Source organism: Python bivittatus, unplaced genomic scaffold, assembly GCF_059951505.1.
Source record: "Python bivittatus isolate LINGU-HERP-01145 unplaced genomic scaffold, Pbiv_v1 ctg000350_np1212, whole genome shotgun sequence".
Classification (NCBI taxonomy): Eukaryota; Metazoa; Chordata; class Lepidosauria; order Squamata; family Pythonidae; genus Python; species Python bivittatus.
This window is the reverse complement of record NW_028277074.1, coordinates 18,588,515-18,615,881: the sequence shown is the minus strand read 5'-3', so window position 1 is coordinate 18,615,881 and position 27,367 is coordinate 18,588,515. Positions and strand designations below refer to the sequence as shown.

The 27,367-nt window shown below is 37.0% G+C and overlaps 2 protein-coding genes across 6 annotated transcripts in view; one reads left to right on the top strand and one right to left on the bottom strand.

Annotated features, from left to right (window-relative positions):
• LOC103067155 (trifunctional purine biosynthetic protein adenosine-3) overlaps positions 1-7,185 on the top strand; it is a 54,050-nt gene extending 46,865 nt beyond the window's left edge. For both annotated transcript variants that reach the window (XM_007427241.4, XM_025166080.2), the window contains 6 exons: positions 136-339; positions 637-765; positions 1,786-1,916; positions 3,560-3,701; positions 5,257-5,372; positions 6,056-7,185. In XM_007427241.4, coding sequence (XP_007427303.1) covers positions 136-339; positions 637-765; positions 1,786-1,916; positions 3,560-3,701; positions 5,257-5,372; positions 6,056-6,253 — 920 coding nt within the window. In that variant the 3' untranslated portion in view covers positions 6,254-7,185. The remainder of the gene's footprint in view (positions 1-135; positions 340-636; positions 766-1,785; positions 1,917-3,559; positions 3,702-5,256; positions 5,373-6,055) is intronic.
• Positions 7,186-7,273: 88 nt separating this feature from the next.
• Positions 7,274-27,367, bottom strand: part of LOC103048917 (trifunctional purine biosynthetic protein adenosine-3-like) — a 37,289-nt gene continuing 17,195 nt past the window's right edge. For all 4 annotated transcript variants that reach the window (XM_088144639.1, XM_088144640.1, XM_088144642.1 and 1 more), the window contains 11 exons: positions 26,679-26,773; positions 24,645-24,754; positions 23,359-23,566; positions 21,726-21,977; positions 21,290-21,442; positions 19,800-20,003; positions 17,753-17,902; positions 17,077-17,207; positions 15,387-15,528; positions 12,704-12,819; positions 7,274-11,858 (listed from right to left, as the gene is read on the bottom strand). In XM_088144639.1, the coding sequence (XP_088000765.1) occupies positions 11,631-11,858; positions 12,704-12,819; positions 15,387-15,528; positions 17,077-17,207; positions 17,753-17,902; positions 19,800-20,003; positions 21,290-21,442; positions 21,726-21,977; positions 23,359-23,566; positions 24,645-24,754; positions 26,679-26,773 (1,789 nt within the window). In that variant the 3' untranslated portion in view covers positions 7,274-11,630. The remainder of the gene's footprint in view (positions 11,859-12,703; positions 12,820-15,386; positions 15,529-17,076; positions 17,208-17,752; positions 17,903-19,799; positions 20,004-21,289; positions 21,443-21,725; positions 21,978-23,358; positions 23,567-24,644; positions 24,755-26,678; positions 26,774-27,367) is intronic.

Sequence of the window (27,367 nt, the reverse complement as noted above, 5' to 3'; positions counted from 1 at the left end):
GTTCTTGCATTTTTTAAGATGTACTGTATTCCAGACTACAAACTCCCGAAACTTTTGAGTGCTGTAAAGTTTTGACATAAAATCTCTTATTTGACTGTAAATGTTTATTAAAATAAAACTTCTGGCTATTTTCAGATGCCTTGCATTGGAAGATACCCAGCATCTTTTCCTGGCTTCAGAGAGAGGGAAATCTATCAGAGGAGGAAATGGCACGAACATTTAACTGTGGCATTGGTGCAGTCCTTGTTGTACAGAAGGAGCTGGCTGGGAAAGTCCTAAGTGACATTTGGAGGCATGAAGAGGCATGGTTGATTGGGAAAGTTGTGCAACATCAAGCAGGTCATTATGTTCAACCTCATCTTTCTGGGGATTACATGTGTTAAATTACCAGTCCTGAATTCTATAACTGTTAAGTACAATATATAGCTATATCTTAAAGAACAGTCAATGCCATTGTTATTTGAACCTACTTTAAGACTTTTAGGATCCTTCCAGATCTCTAAAATAAAATTACCTTTTTTTCACATGTCTTGGATCCTCTTTTTATAATTTAATAGAATATTGGTTATTTTACTGAACACTTGTGCTGTAATCTAAATTATTACTTGCAGTTAATGTTTATTTTCTAATATAAAGGTTCTGCTCATGTTGAAGTCAATAACTTGCTCCAAGCCTTACAAGCAAATAAATTACAGTCCTTGCACAGCAAACAAATAAAAATGAAGCCAAGCAAAACAAGAGTTGGCATCCTCATTTCTGGAACAGGTAAGCTCCTGTGTTTCCCATTACAAGAAATGCAAACAAACTTTAAGCATCTTTCCTTCATTGACTATGGTTTTCTGAGAGACAAGCTTAAAATAGATTGGTCAACACAGACAGGAAAAATATCTTCTGATTCTGTACTGATTTGATCATCATGATCATTCTTATGAAAGCAGATCAAGTCTGAATCCATTTTTTTTCTGTTTTCTTAATCAGTGATTAGCTGTGTCTCTCCTTTAATAAAATATATAACTGATGGTTTGCTTACTAAACTATAATTTTTATATGCAATTTTGTGAGGGAGGTTATTAAAGAACTGGGGAGAAAGAGTGCATATATTTTTAAAGTGTTCCTATCCTAAGGGAATGCAACAGAATACAGAGATTTTTAATTGGGGGATGGAGTTCATTTGGTTGCTTGCTTGCTTAACTGCATTTTAAAAATCTGTACACCTTGGCAAATGAATTATATCATCCAAGTCCAAAGTTTAGTAAAAAGATATATTATTTAGAAGGGTGCTTCGTCTGATACCTGTAACTGTTTTTTGGAGTGGTGCTGACACTGAAAAATATATCAAGAGTATAGCAGAAAATTTTGACCATTTATAACTGTAAATTATAAGATTTTATTTTAAATTTCATTTTATTAAAATAAAATTTATTATATTTTATTAAAATAATTTTAATAAAATTTAATAAGTATAATTAAAATACGATACATTAACTACATTATCTTACTAAAATAAAATATTTTAAAATGAGAATGTATTTTTATTTGTGGCTGATGTTCATATTTTTAACATTACTGTTGCTTTTGGATGGATTGGATTAAGTTTTTGCAAAGGACGCTTACCTTTTGTGAAGACTCAAATTGCCACTTTGCTAGAATATTTAATTGTCAACAGTGTAATCATACAATATGCAGAAAGATGGTCTAATGAGGAAGACCCATTGAATTCAATGAAATTTACTCCTAGGTAAGTTAAGGTTCTGGCTTAAGTTTGCTTTATTGCTGGTTTGTCAGGTACGAATATGGAAGCTCTGATTGCCAGTGCAAAGAAACCAAACAGCTCTGCAGAAATAGTGCTCGTCATTTCTAATAAAGCTGATGCAGAAGGACTTAAAAAAGCAGAAAGAGATGGAATTCCCACAAAAGTAAGTACTTTTTTATTCGCAGTTTATTATATTTAATGGATTGCTTTCTGAAATAAATAAGTAAACAATGGTGGCTCAGTCCTTACAGAGAATACCTGGGAAAGAGAAAACTCGTCCTTCTAGATTTGTTGCGGATGGCAGATTGAGCATAGTTAAGGCATCACAATAGCCCATAAAGTAGGAAACTTGATTGTGCTTGGCATACAACAATTTGTGATCAGCTGGCAAAGCACCATTAGAAACTGAGTTAAAATAAGCTTGATGATGAATTAATAGTTACAACTGTCCTGGAGGTTTCTGCACATAGGAATGAAAACACTGAGCAGATGGAAAACACATTCACAAGCCATGGTTCTAAGCCATTTTCCCAACTTTCTACTTTTGTTCTGTGTCCTATTTCTTCATTTCCTGCTTTTTCCCTATCCTCTCACTTTGTTTCCTGTTTTTTTGTGTATATCACTGTGTGTTAGTTGTCTTTTAAACATTTGCATTATGCATGTGCAAGTAGATAAGTGTGTGAGAGAGCTTGTGTGTGTTCAGGTATATTAGTATGTAGGAGAGAGTGTATGCATTGTATATATTTAACTTCATATTTAATTAGAATTATTCACCCACTTTTATATGGCCCTACCCACTTTGAGATTGCAGCCTTCTGCATACCTCTCAAAAGCATATATGCCCTCATTCCATCAGAATATACACAGTCCTGTTCTTAAGGAAGAGTCAGCCAGGTTTGGTGTGATCTTTAACTGAGCCTGCCTAATAAGGGATAAAATATTGACAATTAAGACTAGCTGATATTAAACATTACCAGTCACAGTTCAAGGAAAGGTAGATGTGGCTATGCCTTATAAGATTCTATGAGATTTCAGCATGCCTATGGAAAATATTTACAGCACATTGTGAGGTACCGCTAAACTACAACTTCCTGCATTTTTCACATGAGCTTGCTGACCAGAGCTGATAGAACCATTCCGCAACCCAGATACCCCACCCTTGCTTTATTGCAATTGAAATTATACAGGTGCCCTAGAATGCCTACAAAATGTTCTTTTTGTCACTATGTGGAAAAGAGGCCTAAATTAGGCTAGATTAGCCCATGGATTTTCCCCAACCTTGGTATAGGAGATCTAAGTTTGATTTGGACAAGGACAGTTACAAGATGACAGGTGGTTTTCCTCTGCCATGAATTTAGTTGGTTATTCTAGCAAACCAATCTGTCAGCCATAACCTCTAAATTACAACATAGAATTAATGCTACTAGGTTGTCACAAGAAGAATCTATGAAACATTTTGACATACTAAAGCAGGACATTCCGCTCTGAGTCTGTTTAATAATTCCTGCTTGGTTTTCTTAGTGCCTACAGACAAAATTAATCACGTAGACAATGATATATTGACCTTGATATATCGTAAGTCTCCCTAAATTACTTCTATTTTGAGAAGACAAAGTTTTAGGTATCAGTGTTTTTGTGTACTTGGTGGAAGAATTATTAAATCAGGCTTCTCTAATCTAGGTCTGCAGTCTAACAGTTATCATGGCTTGAGATGGTGGAAATTGTAGTCCAACTCATCTGGAAGATGGCATTTGGGGAAAACTAGACTGTGTTACATCTGTGTTTTCTACTGTTTTTATATATTAGGTAATTAACCACAAGGACTACAGCAATCGTATAGAATTTGACAGTGCTGTTGATCAAGCCCTAGGCGAATTTTCAGTAGAGCTGATTTGTCTTGCAGGATTTATGCGCATCTTATCTGGTCCTTTTGTTAGAAAGTGGGACGGTGAGTACTTCTGTGTTTAACATATCAAATGGTTTGTTGTAAAGTCACTTTCCTTGAAGCAGTTACTTCTTAATTTAATCGTTTTAAAACTATTAGAAACTCTAACAGGTTTGAAGTGAATTCCTATATTTCCCCCAGATGCATCTTTTAAGTTAAAAAGTGCATTGATGTAAAGGACAGATGTCATTATTTTCCATGTTATAGGAAACTAGCTACATTGTAAGAATCTCCATGTTGATAATCATCTATTTTGAGCTGAGATGATACTTAGTTAAGATGAGGGCAAAAACTTTTCTATTTACTCTCTCTTCAATTAACTCAATATATTGGTGATTTTAAAAAATATATTTCTGTGGATGTCTTAGAATGAGAGACAGTTGACTTCTACTCTTTACCATCACTACCACCACTATACAGTCACAGGCAAACATATTTTAAAGTAAAAAATACTAGAAGCCCAAAGTAGAAAGGACTACCACCTCTTCTTTCTCTCCTTTTTTCTCCTTACCTGCAGGCTGCAGGAGATAAATTATCTTTTTTAGTCATCTGAACTGATCCCTTGCTATAGAAGTCTTTTGAAAGAAATTGGGATGAAAAGGCAGCCAGGGGAGTCATAGGCTATCCTCCGAAGTAGAGCTTCTATGAGCAACATGATGAGAATCTGGGAATACACGTTGGTGATGTGGTGCCCTTTGTGATATTTCTTTTAAAAGAGAAAACAAAATAGAACAAGGACACATGCAAGTGTTGAGCTTTTCTTTAAATAGAATTTGTTCTTCTGAAGATGATTTGATCTTTTTAAAAATGGAATTCAGGGATCATATCTGCTTGCTTCATCTGCTATACAAATGGAGGGTCTTAAAGGTCAGGTTTGTTGACATGACTTATTTTTACAAATACTGCAGAAAGTCCAAATTTCAGTTCCTGGGTTATTGTTATTCTAAGGATCACAATAATAGGTTGATTGCAGCTTTTCCTGAGATCATTGAGAAACATTGCCAGTTAGAATAAACAGTATTATACTAGATAGACAAATAGTTTCTTGAGGTATCATTCCAATGGATCAGAGCTTGGTTGATTCCAATCCAAATATGCACTGCATATTAATAAGTGCTGATGAGAGGTTAATAACTTACATTAAAAGCACTTATAGATTGCTGTCTCAAATACGGCATATAGCACTATAACATAGTTCGCAATTGTCATAATTAAGATTTCAGATCATGATTTGTGCTCTTTTTCTCCCTTTACCTGAGAATTCCCGCATGCTATCTAAACAGTGCCCTGTGAAAGCAATGTTCTAAATAATTGTTTTGCCCATTCATCTCTCAGTCAGCTTTGCCCTGTGGTTTCAGATCTTGATTTGACTGTTTCCAAACCATGATTTATCTGACAGCATAGGACAGACATTACACAATTTCTACTGTGTTTTTAATTAAATGGGGGAAAGAGTGTCTAGTTTTTATCTTGTTTTTATGAATGCACATTAATTTATGTTTTAGTTTTGTAAAATTAGCAAAGTGAACTTAAAAGCAATATTATCTTTTCTTTCTAGGAAAAATTTTGAATGTTCACCCTTCTTTGCTGCCTTCATTTAAAGGAGCTAATGCGCATAAACTGGTACTGGAGGCTGGAGTCCGTGTCACTGGCTGCACTGTGCACTTTGTTGCCGTATGTGCTTATTTTTATTACACTGTTGATAAGTGATAAATTTAGTTTAAAGCCTTTGGCTAGTAGCTTACCAGCTCATAACAACTTTTGATAGCAAAGTGTAGTAAGGTCAACGTAAGGTAATCAGGGATCTGAGCTATAATCTGTATATTTCAGTATAGCCTAAAGGTCAATCACATTTCAGAATTCTGAACATCGATATGAATCCAAATTGAATATTGCCATTAACAGGCTATGTTAAAGAATCTGAGAATTTTAAGTAATTGTAGATGGAGCTGTTTGGGGTACTTTATTTGCTCTAATAATTGTATAGTTTACTCATGTTTTTTCTGGCTTTCATAGTACGGTGGCTTTTATGATTTCTTCAATAGCTAACTAAATTCATAGAGGCAGTGGTTTAGAATTCTGTGTGATCCCAGCCATTGCTGATTGTCAACTGTGATATATGCTACAAAACATGGAGTTAAATAAACTAGTTGTGGGATTTACTCAATAAACAATGTTTAAGTAAACCATGTCTTAGCACAATGCATAATCCCAGCCAATGAATGTTTTCTCTATGTGGGTTTGTTGTTTAAGAATTAAGTTAGCCACTCTCAATGTATCCTGTATTGTTGCAGATAACTTTAAAGGAAAAAGTGTATCTCTGCATCTCGCTAAAGTTTTTATACTTTTCTCTCCAGGAAGAAGTTGATGCTGGAGCAATAATATTTCAAGAAGCTGTTCCAGTGAAGATTGGAGACACCGAGAAGACTTTGTCAGAAAGAGTGAAGGAGGCAGAACACAAAGCCTTCCCTGCTGCTATGCAGCTGGTGGCAAGTGGAGCAGTGCAATTAGGAAGAGACGGGAAGCTGTGCTGGAATTTGGAAAAGCATAACTAAAACATAGAGGGGATAAAAACAGCAACAAATTCTGGTTCATATTTTGGTTTCTGAGTAACTCAAGCCAATAGATCATAAAAATAACAGAAATGAACTTGCTGTCTCTTATACTCAAAACAGAACTATATGGAGAAAGGTGTAAGTGACAAGCCATTTGTGTGATCAGTCCATTCACAGTATAACAGGTTGTTATCTGAAAAGTATGTGGAGAGCCACTTGCTCCAAATAGTTTGCCATTTTACCTGTTACCTATCACAGAATTCTGCTTCAAGGTGTCAAATTCTATGTTTAAATCAGGTCTAAGAAAGACACCACAAAAAGGTCATAATCACAAATATGAATTAACCATTTTAAAAGAACCTAGTTTTTCCTGCTAAATATTAAGGTAATTCAGAATCAAGTTCCTTCATTTTCTTTTCCATAGTAGTGATAACAAAAGTTCTTGTATTTTGTAATCCTGTATTAAATACTCTGAACATAGCAGTATTGTTGAACAAAGCAGTATCATTCCATAACAGAACTATACTTAACTGATCTCCCATGTGAGACAAATCCTTCCACCACTTTTCTAAATAAGTTGTACTGTGAAACATTCAAGTTTTTTTTTCATTATGGAATCATGCAACAATCTTTTTTCAGGATATTTTTATCTTAACAGTTAACATTATGAAGATAAACAGAAATTCATTTAATTCGTGTTTGAAAGCAAAAAATGGAATTATTGCCTAAATAATATATACTTTTTCATAAAGCATTTTATTACTGTCTTTAAAGGGAATAAATATGTATTTCCACTGAACTTTATTTTTGTTATTAACATAAATGATCAGAATCCAGAGTATTACTATGATATTCCTTTTAACTCTGTTTTTATATCCAAAGATTCTGTGATCTGAAATCCTAATCTAATAAAATGTTTCAAAATTCTCATATTAATGGATCTCTTTCTGGTGGTTAAACAAAAGTCCATTCATAGGTAGAATAGTTGAAAATAAGTTGTAACATCTGTTGGTTTCTAGGAAAAAGAAGATGTTCAGAGAAATCTGATAATGAAAAACATTTATTAATTGTTCTGGGACCTGAAATAAATCATTGAGTTCCTGCTTCAGGCCATTTAACACAAATGGTCATCTGTTGTATCTTGCATCACTTGACATCATTCAGAGTTTATCCATTAATAGTGGAAAGCAGTTTCAACTATATATCCTTTTGCTACTCTCACTAAACTAAGCCCATCCTTCTTGATGGGCAAGATGGGGGCATCAGCCAGGCCTCTTATGCCTAGAAAATAATTCGATAGAGGTAATGTCAAGTAGCAAAAAATATAGTACTTATTTTTTCTTTTAATATGTATTGTCTTAGAGCAGTGTTTTCTGACCTCAGCAAATTCCAGATGCATAGACCTTCACTCTCAGAATTCTCCAGGGCCATTGCAGAGAATTCTAAGTGTTTTAAGTCCATTCATCTGAAAATTGCCAAGGTTGGGAATTGCTGCCTTACAATTTCCTAAAGCTGGGTGTTTTACAGAGAAGTATTTGAGATCCATGTTGCATACTAGAATTATATAGATATTTATTACAGACCAGCAAATTAAACAGTAGGTATCTGAAAAGAAAAAGAACAGAGCACAAGAAGCCATGGTATTAGAAGAAAATATATAAACATTAACTGGAAAAAAACAGAAAAATGCCTAAAATCTAGAATGTTTCTAAAACATCAATAAAAGTGCTTATAGTAATTTACTACAGTGCAGTGAATACAGGAATATAATCTAGATAATAGAAACAATGTGACAAATTAATTAGTAAAAATACTTTAAGCCAAGAATGCTGAAGTTCTACTGTACCTATGCGACATAGAGCTATTAAGTGAATATATGTTTACACGAGTTTATGTGAATGTAAATGTATATAAATAAAATTGTATATTGGTCAATGACAAAATATAAAGGGAGAAATAAAACCTTGACACTATGAGACTTCAAGAACAAAATTAAGATATTTATTATAAAAAAATAAAAAATAGTAGTAGTTTCCTACTTAGGGCAGTGGCAGCTGAAAGAAATTTTGTGATTCTCCTGGAAGTGTTGGGGTTCTGGTCTGAGAGTAAGAAAGAAATATGATTGTCCTCAGACAAAATGGATTCCTATTGATAGGTGGAAGGATGAGGATAAAGTATAGGTTACTATAAAAGGGCATCAGGAACATGTGGGTTAGGGTCTCAGGGTTCCTCCAGAGCACAGAGACAAATTCATTCTGTAAAAGGGATGTTACTGCAGATAATATTGCAGAGGATAAGGCATTAAAACAGGCTAAAGAAAAATCTCTATTATGTGATGGGCAGGTGATGAGGGGTAAATATTGTAATTTGCTGGCATGAAGGATTTCCATTTAAGTAGTGTCAGTTAGGATCTGGGGTCCTAATATACAGCCCCTAATGTTCTGAAGGGCTGTGTCATACATCCACTGCCAGATTGCCGCTTTTGCTTTTAGAAGCCCCAGAGCTAGGAGGCTGTTACTTGAAAAACTACACTGATGTAAATCATTCTGGATCCCAACTTTCCAGGAGAAGGAAGAATGATCAAAAAGTATTGTAGCAGCCAGGGAATTACTAGACAACCTAAGCTTGAGCCAAAAATAAAGGCAGCATAGACAGGCCCCTAAAATCGAAAGAATCAGCCCACTTTCTGAGCGAAGGGCTGCGTTGGAAATGCAGAGAGGTACACTGAATAGCACTCTTAAGAATTGGGACTGTATTGTGTCTAAGGACTTTTGGTTGTTGTATGTGCACATCTGAGAGCCATATAACATTTGAGAGAGAGATTTAACTGCTCTGATGTGAAAGAAGCCAATTTTAGCACTATTATTGGCCTTATTGAAACAGAATTATATAAACATATAACCCAGCACCCCAAATCCCGTATTGACTGACTGACTGACTGGAAGTTTATGAAAGGAATTACTTAGAATTACTATGAATGATGCATCAAGATATTGCTGTTTTAGTTCTTTAATTGGAATGTACATCTATGTGCACACCTGAGGAGGAGGAGGAGCCAACATACTACATGGTATTTAGAAGCTACAAGGAAACAGATAGCAGTGAATTACCACACCAGATATAACCTTGGCTGTTCTTTATATGATGTGTACAATAATATGCAGTAGCTACACAACATTTAGTAAGAATGTATTTTCATAATGGTATATCATGCTGACGTTTAAAATACTGCTTCTTCATGAGACTAAGGATTGTGCTGGAAGAATAACATAAATAATTTTTAAAAAATTAAATCACAGAGCTGCTTATTGAAGTTTCCAGAGGGGTAGCCATTACCTATTGTGATTATGGTCCAGGAAACCTTACGTCGTAGCAGTGGTTGGCCTTTAAGGTGCCAGAAGCCTCTTTGCTATATATGCTTGCTGGAGGTTTCCTTTAATACACAAAGACATTAAACAATAGTCATCTGCTAGTAATAGTTTTCTTTTTCCCTGTAACCATGAAAGCATGGACATTGTAGCACAAAAATTACTGATAATTAAACCTAGAAGAATAAAACCCTAAACCTCAAGATGACTGCAGAACAATGAAATTGGTTCACTACATTTGATAATCTTTACATGAACAGCGAGTCTCAAGTTTATTTGTGTTATCAAGTTTACTTAAGTTGCTTACTATTCTTGATCACAAAGACAGGTTTAATTCCTATTTATATACTTGGTATACAATTATTAGATATTTCCATTAAAACTTCTTTATGCTACTCTTAATGTGATTAAGCATCTGAATTCCATTTTGCAATGAGACATGGGCCTAAACAGGAGTGCTGTTCAGCAGGCTCTGTAACAGCCAAACCAGTTTGCATCCAACACATGTCGCTACTTGAAAGATTGTGAAGCTATTCTAAATGTTGCATAGGATTTGTGCTGTGGCATCTGCCTCTTTAAAACTAGAAAAACCATAGTTGCCATCTCTACAGGGCCAGGATGGAAGATGAGCTAATGTGCTACCTAAGGATAATTATAGGCCATAACCTAAATGCCTTTTCATTTATCCAAGAGTAGACAGCATAGTATGTAGATAATGGATTCCAAGGCATTTCAGATCATTATTGTGATAGACACCCCGGGAAAACAAATTCCGGATAGCACATACACACACCACTGCCAACATTAGACCAGAATGCACACACAATTGACTTGCAACCTGATCCTTTCTACCTCTTACCTTCTACCTCCTATCGAAACCCAGGAGAGCCAGGTAGCTAAATTCCTGAACAAACACAACTCATCCCTTGCCTTGAGGTTAAATTGCTTGGGAGAGGTTGACTTTTGTTTTTGGGAATTCTCTCCAGGACCAGCAACATGATAGTGAGGAAGGAAAGAAGGGATTTAAGACCACTCCATGATGAAGTCTTCCTGGATTTAGGGAGGAAAATCCAACATACCCAAAATTCTCAAGAAAGTGCACAATTCTCTGAGTTGCATGTTACTTTGTTCTGTTATATGGGCTGAAAGCCCTGCCTTAGCTATTTTCTTTGAGGCATAATCTCTGTTTTGGATGGACCTATTTGCTATGTTTTTTACATCTGCTGTTTGCTTAATCCTTTTCTTAATGTCTAACACATTTTTTCACAGTGTTTTTCAAACTTGACAACTTTAAAGTGTGTGGACTTCAACTCCCAGAATTCCACACAACTTAAAGTCCACACATCTTAAAGATGCCAAGTTTGAAAAACATTGATCTAACACCTACACATGTTCCTCTTTGCTATTTGAGTCTTAATAAACAGTAAATACTGCTTTAAGCAGTGAACATTTTGATTTAGGAGCTTGTAATCTAGGGCCTCAGTTGCTGCAGATTAACTACAAATAACAGAGATTAAGCTACCCTTGTGCCATTTCAATTAATAGAAAGGGGAAGGCATTTCCTTCTTTCGGTCTTGCTCCTATATCCTTGGCTGAGGAGGTAGTGGCAGCAAATACCAGGGCCATCTATAACTGTTTCATCTCCTGGGCTGACTTTTTTGGTGAGCCTCAGTGGTGAGGAAGTCCCTGACAATTATGCTTTAGTTATTGCAATATAAGTAGGGTAGAAAAGAAGCCCAAACTCAGTGTCTCATGCTGCAGTCATCTGCCTTTGGGAAGGGGAACTACTTGTAGCTCACATTGTGCCCATGGGCCACCTTTTCCTCACCCCAAGGAACCATTGCTGGTCCTAATGCTCTGATTCAAGGAAGAGAAGCTGAAACTGTGTATAAAAAAAGAAAACTAGTGATTGTATAAAAGGATGTGACAAACTGAAACCAAAATTGAATTAGAACTTGAACTATTGTCATTTGTCACATACTGTATATTAAACTGTTGCTACAGAAGCATTAACAGTCCTGCTTCTCCTTTTGGCAGATTGGCTCCTGTCTTTCTCTTTTCCAATAGGTTTTTCCATCTCCTCCCAACTGCACCATTCCACTGGCAACCAGTTGCAAAGCCATGGGAAAGACGCGGTTCTCTGCTTCTTTGATCTTTTCAGATAAGGTCTCCTGTGCATCTTCTGCCTTCGCATATACAGGCTCTTGTAAAATTATTGCTTCAGGACTAGTCTCCTCCTGAAAGAAAGAGAAGGGGAAAAAATCCCTTATCAAGAAAATTACTTATTAAGATTAATGTGAAGGAGAAATAACTAAAGACAGGGTAGTATCACTGAAACTTACTAGAAACTTTAGTTACAATATGAATAGAAATGTTCACAAGCATATGAGACAGTGGATTAAGAAAACATTTAGAAATGGGGCAAAGATACAGTAAAAGGATATTTTATTTAGGTAGCATATGAAGAATTTTGCTCAAACATGAAATCAAGACAGTACTCCTCATCCAATATATTAGAGTAGCCAGAGCAGAATGCTGCCCTCCACACTAACAAGAGTAAGTGGAGCTGTAGCCCAATACATCTGGAGAGCATTTAGTTATGCATGGTTGCATCGGAGGGTAAATTCCATAAAATTAGTTACCAGAAAATGTAAATGGACTATGGACAGAAGGGAGATAACTTAATTAGGAATATTTGAGTTAATTCCTTTAATTCCTTTATTTATTTTTATTTTATCTTACTTATTATTAGATTTATATGCCGCCCATCTCTCCCAGACTCTGGGCAGCTTACAGTTAAAACCAAGACAATAAAATTATAAAAATATAAATACTCCCCTGATTAAAACACAAACAACAAATCTATTAATTTTTACACAAAGTTAGAGGAATAACAATATTCCATAGCTCCAATTTCTATAAAAGGACTTGCCAAACCTGATAGGTATGACTAATTTATAAATGCAGTTACACTAAACAGCAAACAGACAAGCCATGCTATTTGTGAACAGAATAATTATTACTTACCAATATATAGAACACAAAACATGCGTTTATTGCAAATCCAGAAAAACATACTTACAAGGACAAAATGCACAGTACAGCCAACAATTTTGTCTGCAGATGGATGTACTTGGTTATAGGCGTCTCTTCTTTTAGTTAATGGTGAAAGTGATGGATAAGTTCCCAACATCTTCCCTACAATTAATAATCATATTGGGAATTATCAAAATGCATGGACAAGAAGCAAGCAAATCATTAATTAAAATTAATTGCTTTAGATTATACGTGTTTAGTCTGGAAATTCAGAAATCCTTACTGGCTAATAGAAAGGGTTGTCTTATATATGACAAACTTTCATCAGCTAATATCTTTTCTCAGTAGTAATGAGGAGTAAATATACCAAATCCAAATTCCAAAGCAGAAACCTCTCCTGGCCTCTGCAAGGCCCCCTCTCTCTTGACTTTTTAAATGTTTAAAACTTTATTTTAAAAGTCAAATAAAATGTAGTAGCAAGTTGGCATGCTGCAATGCAAAACATGTAATCCCACCATTATCTTTATTTCCAAGGACACCTATAAGTTCCAAATGGGCTCATATAGGCATTATTAAAAAATAAAGATGATGGTGCTAGCCATATCCCAGGGAAAAAAACAACAGTTAGATGGGTACTGGTAGGAAACAAAGGGAGCTAATAGGAAAAATGGCACAAAGCATTCTTATTGGTCTGCCTTCTGATAAACAGATATTTTATGTCTGGCCATTTCTGCTACGTCAACCAGTGAATAGACAAGTCTCCCACTCCCAAGTGTGGGACTGTTCCTGACATATCCTCAAAATTTCATATGGACCCAACACTCTGAAAAGAGCATGAACTCTACCATACAATAGTCACACAAACAAGAAAAATCAACACATGACATATTTTTGGCTCATTTTTTCAGCATGCAATGGCAACAGCATACTTCCTAAATCTTTCTTCAGTGAGAGTGGAACTCTTGCTCAAACCACCTTATTAGAACATTTTTATATCTTTAGTTCATCTCATTTTTAAAATCTCTACATGGAATGCAGAAATATGGCAGAACAAACTTTGGGATACAGACAGAAATGGGATGGTATGTGATTGGTGCAAGAAGTAGTGAATTTATCTTTGAGAGAAGGGATGGGCCTGCATGTGCTTAAGGAAGTGGTGGTCCATCCTGTCCTCAAGGAGCCATCACCAGACCCAACCATGCTGAATAATTTCCAGTCTCCAATCTCTCCTTTATAAGGAAAGTTGTTGAGAAGCTGGTTGGGCTGCTGCTTGAAAGTGCTCTGGATGAGGCAGATTATCTGGATCCTTTCTTGTCAGGTTTCAGACCTGGGCACAGTACAGAGATGGCATTGATCACACTTGAGGACTTGTGGGGGGACTAGAACCAGGATAGGAGTGATACATTGTATCTGGTCCTCCTTGATCTCTCAGTAACCTTCAATACTATCAATCATGGTATCCTTCTGGACTGGTTCAGGGATTGGGAGTGGGAGGCAAAGTGCTATGGTGGTTCTCCTTTTTTCTCTGGGGCTAGTTCCTGTCAGTTTGATGGGGGGGAGGCTAGAGATCTAGCCAAAAGTGTTTGGTTTTTCAGATGCCTTAGGGCATTAGTCTCCCTCCACTCCTATTTAATATCCACATGAGACCAGTGAGTGACATCATCTGTCAGCACAGAGTGAGATATCATCAGTATGCTGATGATACTCAGTTGTACATCTCAACCCTGGGTCACCCAAATGATGCCATTGAGGTTCTGTCCCATTTCTGGAGCCTTTAGAGACCCGAATGGAAAACAGGCTTAGACTCAACCCTCGTAAGACCAAGTGGCTGTGGATTTTTGGACCATCTGGCTCTGGAGGCTTTCCATCTTTGTTTCTGCTTTGGGTCACACTGCCCCAAACAAACCCACTGCACAATAATCCTCCTAGATTATTGGCTTCTGCTTGGAGAGCAGGTGGCAGCAGTGGATCAGAGGGCATTTGCACAGCTCCATCTTGTGTGCCAGTTGGGGGCATGGTCACTCATGCCTTGGTGCCTTGCAACTGGATTACTGCAATGCAGTCTACATGGGGTCTGCCCTTGATATCCACTTGGAAGCTGTGACTGGACCAGAACACAACAACATGGGTAGTTATGACAGTACATCAGTATGCCCATGTAACACCTCTACTTCATGAGCTGCACTGATTACCAATGAGCTTCTGGGTGCAATTAAAGGTACTGGTTCTCACCTACAAAGTCCTTCATGGCTCAGGGCCAGGCTACTTGTAGAACCATCTATCTCCAATTATTTCTTCTTGTCTGGCAAGATCTGAAAGGGTTGGCATGCTCTGGGTTCTGTTGTTTAGGCAATGCCATCTGGCAGGATCCACTAGAAATGCTTTCTTTGTTGTTGCCTCTCCCCCTTGCAACAGCATCTCCCAAGATTTGATTGGCCCCAATCCTGCCTGCCCTTTGAAAGACATTGAAGACCTGGCTCTTTTCCCAGGTACTGATCCTGCTGGATGTATTTCCCTGACACTTTGTATCCTCATGTCTTTGAATTTTGTTTTTTTTTTCTATTTGTTTATTATATTGTTTTACATGAATTTATTGCTGTTTATTGATGAGGTATGCCACCCTGAGTCATGTGCTGATTGGACGGCTATATAAATTAAATAAATGAATGAATTAATAACAATTTTAAAAACCATTACTGTTACAATAATAGTTCATCTAAGTTGCTTACCATACCATTTCCTAAGGAAGTTACTAGACAAAATTCTCATAAATCCTGATAGACAAATCAACTCAATAGAAAATTCTTCAAGGACACTGTCAATTGTGCCTTCATATTCTGATCTGCTTCCATATAGTTTATGGTCAATTACCTACAAAAGTTAAGAGGAAATTAGAGAGGAAAAGAAAAAACTCCTAAACATTCCATCTTTGGGTGAACACTGAAAGCAGTTCTCTCAACATTCACCAATATACATTTGAAAGCCATCTAGGAGGTTTCAAAGTGTCAAAGTTCAATGTATATATACATTGCCCTCCATTCCCAGTTTTTGCAACGTATAGGTCCTTCTTCCACACTTATTGCTTCTCCATACCGCAATCCTTATTGAAAAAGAATGTGTATGACAATTCAAATAACAAAGATAGACAATTGTGCAGATCTTTTACAACTAATTCATCACTTGGAAGAAGGATACTACAGCTGACTGACTCCCAGTCAAGTTGCCTTTAAGGAGAAAGAAGAGGGAAGAAGAGGGCTCTTTCTCATTATCTATGTCATACTTAAAGAAAGCAGAAAGTATAACCACAGAGACTGAGAGTGCCAGGGTCAAAAGGACATTACAGTGTACCCACTACAGTTTATTGAACTTTGCAGATGCTTATTGATACTAATCACTGAAGTCAGTCTTGGAAACGTCATCTCCACCCATATGGCTGCAATGTATATCTACTTTTGGGAGAAGTAGTATAGTGTGGCACCATATTTTTCTCCTCACATGTTTACTTCTTTTCCTATTTATCTATTTGCACTTGGACTTCTCCCAATGTGGAAAACCTGACACAAAGCTAAGTAGATGAATATTCTGCCAGCACCAGGATACTCCCTAATAGCACCCCTGCAAAGACCCAGACATACCCTGATAAGGATTCCTTGACACTTGGCCCAAGGACAACTTTTTGGTCAAAACAAAGTGAGATTTAAGATATAAGTTGGAGACATCTGCACTTTGGGGGCTTTGGCATAGACCATCCAGAAGATGCTATGCTCCATTAGATCAGCTGGCGGTGTCATCTGCTGCCTGGAAGGAGCCTCTGGCAGCAGAACAGGCATGTATTTGGGTAATATTTCCCTCATACTTCTCTCTGTACTTTAAATCTTGTGGCAAGTAAGCTGCTGTTGCATTGCCTGCACTCCATAGATGGGGTTATTGCCTCTGCATCCTAAAAGAGGTTATTGCCTCTGGGCTTGGCTGGCCACTGCCCCCAAGGCATGCTCCCCTCAAACAATGGGCTGTAGTGATCTACCTTTACTGTATGTGTGTAAAGGCAGCTTGAGTGTGTTGCTACTAGGCTTGGAGATGTATTCAAATTAATATTAGATTATATCTTAACCTGGAACTAAACATACATTAATGAATTGGGTTCTTTTGGGCCTTTATATTTGTGGAGCATCCAAAGTAGTGAACATAAAAAATTTTAGAGTGCACGTTACAATTGAGAATTGCACACTACAATTATACCAACTAGTGCAAAAAGCAGCCTGAAAGCAATACTTCAAAAAAAGGAATAAAAAAGAAGTAGCAAAACATGAGATTGTGTAAATCAGATAGCTACAAAGCTTCCTTGCATATCACAACCTTAATTCTGGGTTACTTTCCTAGGTGGGAAAGAGAATAGTGAAAACAATAGAATGTCCTTACTCTGGTAGGGATCCCAGCCAGGGTTGCATTCCTCAGTTCTTCCACCCCAGACCTACTGGCAATTACTAGGACTACCCGGGAGCAACTTGCAGGCTCTTTTGCATATACCAGGAGTGCTGAAAGGCTTGTGCCTCAAAATAAAAGAAAAACATACAGAATGCATCAAAAGCATATCTGGAAATGCCTCAAAAAGACATTTTCTTGGGACAAGCAACAGAAATGCTACATTACTAATGCAGTGACTGTGTATCACCACATTGTTTATTATGAGGCTCAGAACAAGAAAGGCTTGTTCTGTTATTCAGACAGAAATTGTAAGTCCATATTTTCCCTTCCTTTTATTGTGAAAGGTCTCTTAATCACCTAATAGATTAAAGCCTATTATTAAAAATTTCTCATCTGAAAATGTTTAAAAACAATATATTTCTAATTATACCATAATTAAATTTGGGTAATGGAAGTTCTACTGACTCTTCAGTTTGATCAAGAGCATAACCACTAGAAATGTGATGAATTTTCACAAATCTTAAGAAAGTAGCTTCAGGACAATATGAAAAGTACAGACAGGCAACTTCAACTATAAGACATGGATGTATACATCAAATATACAATGTGATATTAGCAGTCTCTCATTGCAAAAAATATTTTAGCCCATAGAGAATAATTGCATGGCTACCTGTTCCAGAAATAAGAACAGCTACTTTAACTTTGTGCTTTCTGTGTGTGGTCTGGAGCTGACTCTCTGCATTAGAAACATCCTTCAAAGATGGCCATTTATTCTGTAGCAGCGCTTCAGAGAGATTCTTGATTTCTACATGGGGATATCCTGAAGAAGCATATGCTTAAAATATAGTAACTACAAGCATTACATTTAGAATTCTGTTAAATGTGATCTTTTCCAGATATTCTGAACTAAATTACTGAAGGGATAACCTTGTCTGTAATTACTGTATGCTTTCGAACAGAAATCTCTTGCACTTCTCCTGATCATTATTCCAGAGCTGATACTCTGAGTTTTTACATCATACCACAAAAGAATTGGAAGAAAATAGTAATTAGTAAAGTGTTCTGCATAGCTTCCTTCTCATCTAAGGCCAGCATTTTCATAACATAGGCAGGGATAGGAAACCTTGACATCTTCTGAAGTTTAGTTCTAAGGCAACCCCAGTCAGAATGGCTAATGTCTAGAGTGTAATCCAAAATATCTGGAAATCAACAGGTTACCTAACACAAGTTACCAAACATCCATAAAGGTTAGACCACAATTTACACAACCTTAGGGAACTAAAGGATACTAAAATCAAATTGTCTATTCTGACTATTTCATTGTGAATGGCCAGTGTAGATTATCTATCACAACAAAATAAATAGAAAAAGATAGATTAAAAAGAAGGCCTTGTTTCTATTTCTTTCACCCAGAAAAGCAATATGTAGTACATCTGTATACACCTGAACTCAGAAATAAGCAGCACTGAGTTCAAGTCCCACTGAACTCAAAGGAACAAACCTCTTAATACGCTCATATACTATAATACTGCACTGCAGTAAGGTTTTATATGCATTTTGAGAATCCATTCAAGAAGACAATGCACAGTGAGAATGTGCCTCTCATAATGAATAGTGCATATTGAAATTGAGACTTGAAATTCTAGTTCTAGTGTCTATATGGGTAAAATTTAATTGTAATAGGGCACAAAATTATTAAGAATAGCTCTGAGATGAATATGAATATCTGTTTTTCTTACTCTCCCCTTCAATTGGAGTTAAATCTTGATCTATATTCTCTATTAAAACAAACTCAGCACTGGATATATACCTGCCTTGAAAAACCATATGGTGATTTTTAAGAACCAAAACAATTTCAGGATGGTCGTGTTGGAAGAAAAAGTTATCTTACCAAGTCCATTTCTGAGCCGGGAGTAAAGACACTGACAAATTGCATGAAGTTAGGAGATTTATTCTTCACCCAAGTGCAGAAGCAATGACAGCAAGCAGTTAGGTGGGCAGCCGCACTAGACCCCCGCCATACAGCATATTATATACCTTTTGTTACATTCAGACCTACATTAAGAAGTCATGACCCTCTGATCCAATCAAAGCCAGTTACCTTGATCCATACTCCTCCCTTTACCCAGGACCCCTTTCTCTGGTCCTGATTAAGATTCTCCCTTCTTGTATGTAAACTAATTTCTATCACCTTGATTGTTTACAGCCATATGTAAAGTATCCTTTATCACTCTGCTTGTTCACCGGGCGCTGCCCTGATCTACATCCCTAAGAAACAAGGTCAGGACCGCTTATCTCTCTTTGTGAAGGGTCATCTGAACACTTTTGATAATTTAATAAGGTCAATTACTGTGAGGTCAACCATACATACAGGAAAGGGAATATTGGCATATTGCTGGGCCTGCTTTTACTTCATGTTACACAAGCAGGTAAAGGCAAGTGTTTCTAACATCTAAATGTCCAAATATCCAAAATGTCTACAAATATCTAAAATGTATGTGTGTGTGTATGTATGTATGCCTATATGTCCCAACCTTCTAACAGTTGTAACTATTTTCTGAAATCTGATGGGTTTTCAGAAGTATTTCATAAATTCTGATATAGCTGCAGAAAGCTAACACAAATTGTTTAAAACCAAGTAGAATTCTTCCCACACTTTAGCTGGTTTCAGTAAGAAGATAAAGCTGTTCTTATATATGCTTAGACAATTCAGTAACCTGCAGCTCGGTGAACTACTTTTCCAATCACCCACGCATCCTCATATTTCTGGATATCCTTCAGCACCTGCTTGGCGGCTTCCCTCTGGACTATCAAAACAGCACCAATCCCACAGTTGAATATTTGCACCATCTCCCCTTCTGAGAGGTTTCCTTCTTTTTGGAGCCAAGAGAAGATTGATGGAATCTTCCAATTACGGGTATCTAAAAACAGATGATTTGTAAAGCACAGCACAGTTCTTACACAGCAGTGTAAATATAGATTATATTCTGTTCCCTTTAACATCACAGCATAGGTTCATCTGTTCAGCCCTTGCAAAATTATGATTTGCAAGGGAGGAAAAAAACATACAGGCAGCTGAGAATGTGATTGAGAGGAATGTGATTGGAGACCCCAGGATCAAAATGAATTATCTGGGCCTTTGGTCTCCAGTAAGGTCCAATGTGTCACAGATATTTTCCTTGGGGTCCTCCAGAAACTATGCCCCAATGACCTTTTCTTGCTTACATATTTAAATCCATTTTAAGAAATGGGAAGTGAGCATGTTGCAATGCAAAATTTATTTATTTTTATTTTATTTATTTATCGCATTTGTCACCGCCCGTCTCGTTAAATGACTCTGGGCGGTTTACAAAACAATTAAAATGAATTAAAATTACAAAATTACAATAATAAATTAAAAAATAAAAAGATCCAAAATAATTGGCAATCACTCAGGGAGCGTCATCAAATGCTAGTCTCTAGTACCATCTTTATTTCCAAAAGCACCTCTGGACAGCAAATGGGCCTTATAAGCTATTTTAGAAAATAAAAATGATGGGTGGCTTTGTTTGGAAATATACCTAGAAGAAAAGACAAAGAGAAACAGAGGAAATCCAGATGACAGGGAGTGATAAATAGCCAGTGACAAAGGAACAATTTATCAAATTGCTATGTTCTCCATGGCAGCCATTTTGTGAATGGGTAACCTCTCCACAACCATTTTGGAAGATTACCAGTAAGATGCTCTCAAAATTCCAAATGTGCTTACCAGCCCCCCAAAGTTGGGGATTCCAATTTAAGTCTTTCTTGTTAAACCTAGATCATGAGTTAAAAATCAAGCAGTTGGTTCTTGAAATGATCAGAATCCCAAAGGATCTATTCTTATATCCTTAGATTCCAATTCTCCTCTCAGAGCTGTGTACAAAACCTTGGATCTGATAGCATAAGAGACAATGAATCTTTCAGCCTCTGTTTCTAAGGAAGTGGTCCTCCTCTTCCATCCTTTCTTGGATGAGTTTTCCACTGAAGCAACCACATTCCAGGAGTTCTTTCTTTTCCATTCCACCAAATTCAAGGGGCCACAGCAGGTCTTTTAGTTTTGCTAAAGAACATGTCTACATTCATTCTTTAGCAGATTTTTTTCAAGGTCTTATCAGACATGAAAATATTTTAAAACATTTGGCCCCAGATTACACTTGGTACAACATTCCAAGCTTTTTCTACTTACCTAAAACTACACTAAAGCATTCAGGAAGGATCTGGGAAAAGCCTCCCAACAATCCTCCATCAGAAATATGGATGTAGGCTTTTACATTTCCTGAACGGAGGGCAGGAAGCAGGGTTCTGCTATAGATTTTGGTCGGAGTCAGCAACTGGTCTCCTGTTAAGATACAAGGAAGTTAATTTTGAGAAACAGAAGATAACTCTTTTCTGTTTTTTAAGCAAACAAAATAAACTAAATTCCTAATCTCAGAATGTTCTTGGGACTATCCTAGGCATTTAACAGAAGGTAAAAAAGGGATGCAATTAACAGAGTAAAACTATATATAACTCTGTGTGTGTGTGTGTGTGTGTGTGTGTATTCTTTGCACAATGCTTAATACCAGAACATTATTTCTTTCCAAGAAAAGCATGGAATAAAAAAGGGGCAGACGTTTACGTGCCTAAGGTGCGGTTACTATATCCACCAGGAACTGGAGAGAAATAATGAAGGGATGATGTTAAAAAAATCTTCCTCACAAGGTCAAATCCTTGGTGATGAAGCCCTGAAGAAGCTATTCCAATTACAGTATCTTTGCTGGCAATGCTCCCCTTCTGAGGAAGCGTCATGCCTCGTTCCACAGCACCAACTGCAAAGCCAACCAGGTTGTATTCTCCAGCTGTATATGTGCCAGGCATTTCATTAGTTTCTCTTCCTAAGAGGGAGAAATTAACCACAGTCCATTCTAAGAAATTCTAGAAACCATCTTTCCATTGAAATTCAGCTTAAAATGGCAGAAATCAGTAAAAGTTCCCTGACTTCTGATTTTTATAAGAACAACAACAACAAAAGGCCAACCGATAAAGGCCAACAAAAGCATGCACAAATAAATTGGTGGGATGCTTCTAAAACTTGCAGACATGTGCATACAACAGGTACAGTTGTTGTATGCCAAATTCCGTATTAAGATTGTAAGATCCACAACTGGCCTGTCCTTTGTCTATTTTAGCCACTCCATCAGTCTTAAACTGATAGTTTAAATGTATATAATTATAGGAGTGATACTGTATGCAGTCTGAGTACAATGCTAGCAGGTTACTAGGATTAGTAACTTGAAGAAAAAGCTTCCCCATCAGTGCCACATAGTTTCATTACATCATTTTTATAAAAGAAGAAAGCAAGATAAATTCTTGTTAATCTCCATTCATGGAATAAGGAAACAACAAATTGATGGGATTTTCCCTATTTTATGTGTGGGTGTGGGCGTGGGTGTGTTCTTATCTGGAACAGCCCCTAATTAGGATACACCCACAAGAATTTTGCCCAACTCCAGAAGTACATTCACACCTGAAGATGAGTTTATTATATCTGGCTGTGCTATGCTGTATCTGCAGTGCCAGAACTTTGCAGAGCTAGGGACAGGCCATTTTTCCACTGGCCAGAACTCCTACATCAGCCCTCTTCTTGGGTCCTACACTATACAGTGTAGAATTACTCTGTTTTTCCCCAAAAGCTTCAGCATCCTGTTCCTGTGGCCTCCCTGTAACATTCTAAACAATGCCTCTCTCTCTTTCTTCAGTTGCCATAGCAGTTGACAACCATGGTTAAAAGTATCAGAGCAAGGGTCTGGTTGCAATAATGCCAACATTTTATCATAACATGTTATGCTTTTACATACAAAAGAAGAATTGTGTCTTTGCAGCCAGGAAGTTCCCCCTCGTAAGAACAGCTCAGAACGTTTTGTCTGGTTGGTTTGTAAACAGACAAATGTGCGTAACATATATTGAAAATGTGCAGAAGAGGGGTAGTAGCTGTTTGTTTGGATTGAGGGTGAGGAGGTTTTTCTTACTCCAGGAGGTCAAGACACTGCTTGGGTGACTTCCTTTTGGCTTGTAGTGTTCTCTACAGAGACTCAGTGTTTCAAGCCCAGCAGAAATTAAGATGATTGTAAAATGGCTTCAAAGTTCTTTCTTAGGGACTAGGGAATGGAAGTGCTGTGGTGTGGAAGTGCTCTCAGATTCAAACTCTGCAAATGAAAATGAGTGCCACTAGTATTCAGGGAAGAAGGTTAAAAACTGATTAAAAAGGACTCATACCAAGGAAGGTACATCCTGCCAGTTTACAAGCTTCAGCTATCCCATCTGAGATTGCCTGAGTGAGCTGAGCCACACCAGCATCCAGTTTTCCAAAGGTAAAATGGCCAAGGAAGAAGAGAGGCTCAGCACCTTGAACCAGTAGGTCATTGACACATATAGCCACCAAGTCCTGACCAATCGTGTCATGCTTATCGCACAACTGGGCAATCTGTAAAAAACATACAAATTAGCTACAAATTGTAATGTAAATAATTGTTCATATAAAATATGACTTCGATGTAATGTGACGGAGCCAAAAACTCAGTTTAAAACCAGCCAGTATTGTTTGGCTAATAGAAAGCTTCCATCAGTGCAGTGGAAGAGTATAGTGGTAAATTTTCCCTCTTCTCTGATGATTAGGAGATATGTAGAAGGCTGCAGTGGAAGGGATCATTCCTGGTGAAAGTAAAGTCTGCTCATTCACAAAAGAGGTTGGGATTCTCAAATAGAATTTTGACCCAGCATCTTATTGCAAGCCCTGGCTTTTTTCCACATTAGCAACTGATGCCAGGAAAAAAAGGTTTGATGCTAGAAAAAATGGCCTATAGATTAACAGCAGTCAGGCAAGGCACAAACAGGTAAGGAAAAGCACAAGTTCAGGGTCAATAAGGCCTTACTGTGGTTAATCATTCAGGACAAGGAAACCAATTAAGAACATAATGCCACTTTGAGATTTACAATCATTAAAGGTAATAAACAACTATTATAAGTAAATAAATACAGCAAAGTACAATCAATTGTATGGTCTTGCTTTAATCAGACCAGTTATCTTGTCTAGCAATCTAATAAAAACCAGAAAAAGCAATAAATATAAATGCACCAACAAATCACAACTTTGAGAAAGGGCAAACAAATACCTAAAAAACAAACCCCACCTCAGGTATATTGTATTTAGTGCCACCTTAATGTTTGAAGATACTTTGTCCAGCAAGATTATCTCATCAATCCAGGCAGGTAGGCAAAATGAAAAAGGGAAAAGGAAGGGAAAAAGACAAAGGGGCAAAGGCAGAGTTTATTGAAATTATGGGGAATAGCTATGTAAAGCGGACTGACTGCATGTTATCAGCATGATCAGTCTACAAAAATCTGTAATGAAAAATATAAACAGAAGTTAAAAATAAGTGGGTGATTTTGTCCTTATGAACAATCCATTCCCTTCTGATCGGACTAGAGCAAGCTTATATTTTTTTAATCACATACTTATGTACAAGCAATCCAGATTTAAAGATGGATGTGCCTCTGTTTACCTTAAGTTTTGTCCCAATGCCTTTAGCATGGGATACTAGAATGGGATCACGATAACCAGATGCTCTCAAATCAAAGAAGGCAGGAATGATCCCGTCATGCCCATAGCAACCTGCAAACCCATAGAAGTATAAGGTATTATGGACCGTAACATTGCTTCTGAAAACTTAAAACATCACTGTTCTCCCTTGTAATTCAGTATTCTTGTAGCAGGATGAAGTCACAGGGGAAGGCAGGGTGCTGGAGAAAGTTAAAATACACAAGTGGGTGAGATAACACTCTCTAAGTTCTCATATCGGATTCACATATGCACAGGAATCATTTTGTAGCGCATAATTTGGTGGCCTCTCTCATCACATAATAACTTAGAACTATGTATGATATGTTTATTGCTTCATCTGAAACTATTTTGTTTAAAATAATGTGAGACAATTGTATGATTGCTCTGTGATATTAGATTACAGTATATTGGTTGTTCAGTACATGACAAAGCATGTACTTGATGATGCTACTAATATAGAAGAGCTGAACTTCCCCTTAGATGTCAGATTAAGGGCCAGCCCCTGAAATCACTTATTTTCTACATGATGCATTTCAACATTTACTGGGAATATAATCTTGTGAGCTGCAATATGTGCTGTACATGAATCAAAACAGCTACCCAGAACGAATTTCTGTATTCATGGGAACCAAGAACCCTGCTGCTTTCAATAATAAAATAGTCACTGTTATCACAGATAATCAAGTAAGGTTATAGGTCCATACTTAAACTATGAACTGTAGGTGGCATCAATTAGGGAAGGTCTTTAAGTATAAGACCTAACTCTGCCTGTCTATATGTCTGTCTGTCTATCTTATCACAAACCAGAGAAATGCAAATTTCCCTGGGATAAGAGTGTGAAATTTCACACTATTCACTGAAACAACTCCAACTAGTAACACATTACCAGTATAAAAATAGATTTTCTATATGGCAAATATAACTGTAAAAATGCATTTACAACTCAGCCCCTTTTGCCTCTTTTTTTGTTTGAGATTCTAGTTATACTAGCAGTGAACAGCAGATGCTAACTCTGTTGCTAATAGAAGATGAAAACTGAGCAGCAGCTTTATAATCCAACAGCTGTTCCTATATTCTGTTCAACAGCTACCATACATGAAGGTGGAACAATCAAAATATATTGACAGTTCTACAGAAGAAGCTCTGCCAGCAATGACTACGTCAGCCTGTGGCAAAAGAATTGTAAGCAAAATAGCTAGGGAAAAAAAAAGAGAAGCAACCAGCTTCCATTATGAATATTTTATAACATTACACTTTATCAAGGCTTGTGCGTATGAAGTTAGTAAATTAATAAGTAGAGGTACAACCAGTTAAGTACAAAAAATGTTAATGGATTCATATCACTTGAAAATGATTCCTTGATCATTCTATCAATTAAAAGTATACCTAGGTATGACAACACTTTCCAAAGGAAAAACATATTTGCTTTTAAATGATACGCTCATGGGTGAAACCAGAGGTCATCTTAGAAAAGACATTCCCTCCACTGTGGGAAAGAAAATAGGGAATGATTCTCATGAATTGGTCCTTGGCATATGCAGTTTATAAGATTGATTAATTATGTGCCATCAAGTAGTTTTCGACTCCTAGCAACCACATAGATAGATTTTCTCCATGACAATCTGCCAATAACCTGTTCTTTCAGGTCTTCCAACTGTACACTTATCGCCACTGAGTCCATCCAACTTGCTGCTTGGTTTAAATACATACAGGTTTATTATCCAATTAACCAGAAATTTCAGTTCACTAACAAAGCAGCCCTATGAGACAATGAAATCCATGGTGGAAAAACTTCCACTTCTGCTGCTGTTGATTCATGAAAACTGGCCTTATGCAAAGAACTAGAGAAGAATCTCCTGAGCTAAGAGAGAACAATCTAGGAAACTTTTGCCACAAGTTATTTGGTTCACACTGAACAAAAAACATATTTTTCTTCCAAGTTCTTTGAGAATTCATCCATGTATCCTCTCCTTACCCAGCTTGGAACCCATTGCAGCTGGTAACACAGATGAATGATCCAAGATACTGCAAGCTATAGAATCTGAAATTCTATCTTCATATGATGGAGACCTCAAACAGAAACAAATGCAGTTGTAATTATTAAAGCAGGCACTTGCAGGACTCGTAAAAAAAGATTACAATACAGTAAAGGTCAACCACCACTTTGATTGCTGTTGCTCTTAGATGAGCTACAACCAGAGAGACAGCAGGACATGTGAGAAAGTTCTGCATAAGAACACAAGAAACCTGAATTAATACTTCCTGTACTTGGAACTATTGAGAAGCTGATTTCTGCTCAATGGTGTATTTTAACATGTGATAAATAATATCAATTATATTGTGTTTTATCGATTGGTATTGCTTATTGGTATTTACTTATTTAAGGAATAACATTTATTAAATGTTATAATGGATTATTTAATAGAATGAATTGTTTACTTGGCCTGCTATGATTTGAAATGAATTGGTATTAAGCCTGTAGCGAAAAGGTAATCCCCCATTCATTTCTGCTGCTGACTGTAGGCCAGTAGCCAAGCCTTCCTGAAAGACTCATAGAGACATGCCCAAAGCACGGCTCCTACTCAGACAAGGAATCAACACCTTTTCTTCCCAATTAAAGCACCTAAGCATGAAGATTTGGTGCGGGGGCGGGGGGGTTGATCC